The 5,997-nt window shown below is 45.3% G+C and overlaps 1 protein-coding gene across 2 annotated transcripts; it reads right to left on the reverse strand.

The window, feature by feature from the left end:
- Positions 1-503: 503 nt before the first annotated feature.
- Positions 504-3,651, reverse strand: LOC115736674. Of its 2 annotated transcripts, XM_030668495.1 has the most exons (3): positions 3,502-3,651; positions 1,421-3,119; positions 504-816 (listed from the first exon to the last, which is right to left on the reverse strand). In XM_030668495.1, exons 2-3 carry the CDS (start codon positions 2,947-2,949, stop codon positions 540-542), a joined length of 1,806 nt encoding a protein of 601 aa, XP_030524355.1. In that variant the 5' UTR covers positions 2,950-3,119; positions 3,502-3,651; the 3' UTR covers positions 504-539. The 2 variants fall into 2 exon arrangements, with proteins under 2 accessions (XP_030524355.1, XP_048140006.1); XM_048284049.1 differs by lacking the exon at positions 3,502-3,651 and having other exon boundaries at positions 1,421-3,480.
- Between the last annotated feature and the right edge of the window lie 2,346 nt (positions 3,652-5,997).

A 5,997-nucleotide genomic window follows, 5' to 3' on the forward strand; every position in this document is an offset into this window, starting at 1 on the left:
ACATCGACTACATAACCAGATTTTCACATTCGGCGACCGCTCTCCACCTTCACATCGATCATCCTTGTTCCTCGTATATACAATCATCTCTAGATCTTAAAATGGATACCTCAAGAAGAAGATCCATTCCTTTCTCTTGCTTGTGAAAGGATCTTCTATATTGACAAAAAGATTTACAATTACACTAAGGCACGTGGGTTGTGTCCACCGTGGGACCAAAAGAAGGAAGGAAAATTATAGCCGAAGCCAAACCATCCATCACCGGGCAATGTGCGTCGGCCCCGGCCCAAATGCTCGCCACTATCGGCGGCTTTGATTGCCCCCCAACATCGCATGCTCCGGTCACGTGATCAAACAAAAGCGAAAAACCCAAGGCAAAAAAGAAAAAGAAAAAGGAGTTGCCTGTCCTTTTTTTTCTGTATATGATTGATTCTTGCTACAAAATGAATTTTTGAGTGAAGGGTTCCGAAAAAAACAAAGGAAAAGGAAAAGGAAACCGCATGGCTTGTTTTCTCTTTCATGCTTTCAAAAACTGATTGTCATGCTTCATGGGGGTCACTGCCACAGTCGATGTGGGCTTGGTCCTCCGGCGAGGAGAGGGGGAAGCACGTATCCTCGCCCCCGGTGTTCCACAGGAAGTGGGCGTAGTCCGCGGCGTAGAACGAGTTGCTCGGGTCCACCGATATCGCCTCCAGATACATCTCCTCCGCCGCCCACAGGTCGTTCCTCGCCCTCCACAGGAAGCTCGCGTACTTCCTGTACGCCTCCGCGTCCGCCGGCTCCGCCGCCACCGCCTTCTTGAAGTACTCCTCCGCTCTGTTCGATCCCCCAACATGAAGGCAAAGCACAAAAAAGATTAGACGTTATGGAGCGTCCCCTAAACATTCCGCCAAACATAAGCTTCTCCAGAACAAACGTACGAAAAACAAGTGGGACGTCGACATCTACGGTCGAGCAACCCTTTCATGTCGAGGGAAAGTGACGGAGACTAATTTTTCTTCTTTTCCTGTGAGGCGCGTGAATCACGTGCGCAAGGCCGATTTTTTCTCCTTCTTCTTCTACTTTTTTATTTTTTTATTTGTATTCACGAAATTTCTTTTGGGGCCAACGCGTAAGGCCGAGTCAAATCGATCTTTATTTGCCTAGAATGGAAACTCGACCACATACTCCCCTGTCAAGCTCCCAAAAAAAAAGCAGCCAACTTGAACGAGATGACAAGTTCGGATCGAACCCGCACAAATTTCTCTCAGGACAGAGAACAAAGAAACTTACGAAGGGAAAAAAAAAATCTGAATTTGCGCTCGACTGCTCGTCAAATTTCAGAGTTTTGGTGAAGTTTGTACCCGTGTGATACGACGAATGTGAGATTATGCATGGCCGAAAGAAGAAACATGAGCAGGAACATGTAGGAGAACAGTACCTGTCGTAGTCATGGGCGACGAGGTAGAGGAATTGAGCGTAATTGACGAGGAGGACAGCGTTGCTAGGATCCTGGTATAGGCTGGTCTGGTAGGTCAGCTCCGTCCTGAAATACTCCGCGTAGTCGTCGTCGGGTTCGGGTTTCGCCGTCACCGGCGAGACGAACTTCTGCATTGTCTCGTGGTCGAGGGCCTCGTCCCTCGAGGATGCCTGCATTTGCGAAGCCTCCTCGACCACCGAGTTCCACAGTCGCATCTCCTCCTCCCGGAGCGATTGCCCCGGGACCGGCTCGGCTTCTCTCGTGGTCCCGAATGAGGATAACTGAGAAGCTCCGTCGGGAAGCATCTGACCGTAGTTGTCAGACCGGTGGAACTGTCCCTCGCCGTCCATGCCGCTGGCGATGGGCCGAACCTTCCCGCCCCCACCATTGTTTCCACCGATCGAAGTCGTCTTCCCGCTGGAAGACGAAATCGAAAAAGTCTTAACGGTTGATGAATCGAACTTCTGCTGTGAATCGTCTCGAACTTCGACAGCGGAAGCTGTCTCCGTGGCAGCGGCATAAATCCCAACTGGCGGTGCGGCTGCAATCGCTGCGTTGCTCCCCATCGAGTATACCGTGAAATTTGCCAGCAAGATCATCACGTAGACCATCAAGGTCGGCGTGTGCGAGAAAATCTGCTGAAACAGCCAAACGAACGAGGCGTGCATCTCTCGCTGCACGCGGGCCAGAATCCCCTGCAAATCCTCGTAAAACAGGACCTCCCTCATCTGCATAGCGAAGCAGTGGAGCTCTCGGATGATGAAAACCATCGACGAGAAGGCCTTCTTCACTGAGCAATACACCGATTCACCGGCCTCTCTAAAGCCCTCCTTCCATTGCATCTTCCTCTTGATCATCCTCAGTGAGAGCGGGAGATCCACGCTATTCGCCCTCCGCTCAACATTCGCGGGGATGATCGCGTCGTCGCCTTCATAATCTGAAGAATCTCGCTCAATTCTCTCGTCTTGCCATGGATGTTCCTTATGCTCGATATTCGACAATGGAAGTTGCATTCGTTCAGAGTCAAAGTTGACGCTACTGTTCATTCTCGAAGAAACCTCGTCCTCCCCACAGTCAGAGGCCGGCTCTGCCACTGCCCCTGCATCAGCAGGTGTACTATCCACGCCACCATTAACGTCGTCGGAGAGCTGAAACCTGAGTGCCAACTCTTGAATCTTCTTCGAGAACTCCTCGTCGGAGAAAGCATCATCAAGGCCCGCACTGCAAGCGCGCTTCACAGTGCGAGCTCTGGGCTTCGAGTAATCAGAGGATCGGAACCTGTGGATCTTCTTCTTCGACGGAGCGCCGAACAGAGCACAGCGTTCCACACTCTGCTCGTACCGGCACAATAGAGGCCCGACGTTGCTTCGCACTCGCCGCCGCGAGGAAGGAGACGAGATCGAGGAGGCTAGAGTTTGAGACCAGGACGGTGATTGGGGAACGATCGGCTGCGACCACTGAAAACAGGCCGTCGGCACTTTCACCCCCATAATTGTTCTCCTGGTACTGATGATGCAGCAGAAGCGTAAGGTGAAGAAGCTTTTAAGCGAAAATCCAAAACTTCCCCCGGAAAAAGCTTGGGCGTGGAACGAAAATCTCTCTCTCTCCCTCACCAATCGGAAAGCTTGCAACTTTTGTTCCCTCCCAGTTCACGCAAAACCTGAGAAGTCGCAGAGACCAATGAAACTGAGTCAACACGAGAAAAACAGATTCACCACCTCAAGCTAATGAATTTTTCACTGGCAACAAAGCCTCGATCTTTGCTCACACTATCGACCCAACCTCTTTCATTTTTTTTTCCCCGGAAAACACAATATAAAAGCAGGGAAAATCTTCACTTTCTCGAGAGAAGATAATGGAGAATGAACTTCAAGCAGCCAGCGAAGCTCTTAAGCATGTGCTCTCGAAAAGCTTAAAAGCTCGATTCAAACAGTTTTCCAGGAAAATCGGATCCCGAAAAGGGCACGCCACTCCTTCCGCCACACAGAACCATTAAACAAAAAGAAAAAAAAATTTCTTGAAAGTTCCGTATGAACAATTACCCGAATCGATGAATCTCTCTCTCTCTCTCTGGCAAAGCCCGGATTCCGAGAAAAGAAAAAGGGGCGAGAATTTTCCCGGTGAAATCTCGCGCAGCGGAGTCGCCACCGTAGCTTCGCTACTCTATTGGGAGGAGAGGAGCCATATATAGAAAGAAGACGGTGAACGGGAAAATTAAACCCCAAAAAGGATTATTTATATATTAAAGAGGAAAAATAATCTTGCCAGGCTAACGCCGGTTAAAACGAAAGCAAGTAGGAGAAACTAGAGAGAGCTGGCTTCTGCAGAGCGCCTGTGTAATTATACATACAGATCCGTACAACGTGCGTGTGTTCACAGGGAGAGCCGGTGGCCGGTCGCGGCGTGGGTCCCGGGTCCGAAGCCACGATCCGAGGAGGGGTTGGACTCGAGGGGTGGCGCTGGGGCAGATTTTTCAGGTCCCCCCACGCGGCTGTTTTCACGGGACCAGTAGGGATCCGATCTGGCCGTTGATCGGGCGCCACGTGTTCCCACCGACCGCCAACCTTCTCTCTCCTTTTCTCTCTCTCCCTTTCGCACACGGCAAAAAAAAATCGAGTGTAAAGACCGTGATCCCCACCCACCCGTTTTAATTGCAAGTAAGAACGCGCTTTTTAAGTAGTTTGTGTAATTGGGTCGTTAGCTTTAATATTTGGTTTAACTTTGATTAATTGCAATTTTGATTTGGTTAATGGATTTCCACTATTTATTAATGACCCATGAAAAGAAATTTTTGTAACAACACTAGTGGACGATAGCCAGTCATAGATATTAATCTTGGTAACCATCGGATCGCTTATGCGTTCGGAAATCAATAATTGTCGATCTTAATTAAATTCGAGTTAGGACGACATCAGTTTTTTGTGTACTCCTTCTCTTAAAGGGAGTATTAAATAGATTCTTTGTGATCGGAGCACGGTGTAGTTTGCAAATGAAACGAATCGGTAAGTGGGCTTGTCGTCGCGAGTTCGTTTTCCAAACTTTCATCCGTTTGGTTCGTCAAAATCGATAAGTCAACCGAAAACACTTTCCGTTCAACGAAAATATTAATGCATAAAGTCAGGAAAGTAAATTTCTCAATCTAAAGAGGTGAAAATACTTTCCAAAATTGTTCATCTCGAATTTTTCAATATTTCTATTTCTTATTTTAATTTAATTTAATTTAATTTATTTTTCTTTTTATATTTTCTTTTTTCTTTCCCTCGGCCTGTTGTCGAGCCTCGGCAATGGCTAGTGAAAGGTCACAAGCGTGGGCTGGCGAAATGGAGGCCAATGATGAGCCTTGCTGAATTTGGCAAGCTCAAGCTCACTCGACAAACTTGAGGCCGAGCCTCAACATGGCTCGACGAGGAGAAATTGAAAAAATATATAAAAAAAAGTCTATTTTTTATCCGAGATAAAGTAATGAGATTGAAATTATTTTTCAAACGAGATCCAAACATTAAAATATTTTCGTTCACATATCAACAAAAAAAAAAATCATTTTTCTGAAAAATAAATTTTTCGAAAAGCATTTTTCTTTAGCATTGAGTTTTTCGTAAAAAAAAAAAAAGGTAGCCCTAGAATTAATTTGAATTGTCGGATGGGTTTATGAGTGTTCTCCGAGGGCAACTTCGAAATGGGAGATTTCAATCTTAAAAAGAAAATCCGATCGTTCATCTACTTGTTCAAGTGACGTGCCATGATTTATCTTAGCCAAAAATAAAAAGATGTACCGTCTTCTTCCAAATTAGATGGATCAATATTCCTTAAAAAGATTTAACAAAGATTTGGCTAATTATACAAACCACCCCTAAAGATTATACTTAAACTAACAGACTCTCTCTTCGAAATTTTGAAAAGAAAAACTAAAGAGTTCAATGAAAGAGACATGACCGAAAAGTTGATGTATATTGAAAACTCAATGAATCATCTAAATCACAATTCAAGTTCGAGTTTAGAAAGCATGGAAGATTGGAGAAATCATATTGTAATACGGTCATCGTTTTCAAATGAAGAGTTTGCCACCATACAAGATAAAGTATGATGACCAATCACTTTCAATACCAAATAGGGTTTTTCATGAGAATTTTCTAATAAAAATCGAGGTTGAACACAAATCACTTGAATTTGCTTCTATATATTCGGGGTAAGCGATTTCAAATTTCGTACAAGTTCCACCCGGAACCTTGAGCTTGCTCATCAAAACAAGTTTCTCATTTTTTTGGATATTGAAACATGCCACGTCACAAGTTATAAGGTCTTATCGGGTTCCACCGGTATTTTTAATTTAACTATTGCAGTAAATCAGCACCTTTAATGACAACGACGTGCTATTACAATCCATCGACCACAACTCATATTTCGACACATGAACAAATATAATATTTTAATAAAGTATAAGTCTCGATCATAAATATTATCGGAAATAGAATTCCGGACCAGTGATTTCGGATTACACACTCGTTATTGAACGCCATAAAATATCACATGATCGCGGA

This window comes from Rhodamnia argentea, chromosome 8, assembly GCF_020921035.1.
Source record: "Rhodamnia argentea isolate NSW1041297 chromosome 8, ASM2092103v1, whole genome shotgun sequence".
Classification (NCBI taxonomy): Eukaryota; Viridiplantae; Streptophyta; class Magnoliopsida; order Myrtales; family Myrtaceae; genus Rhodamnia; species Rhodamnia argentea.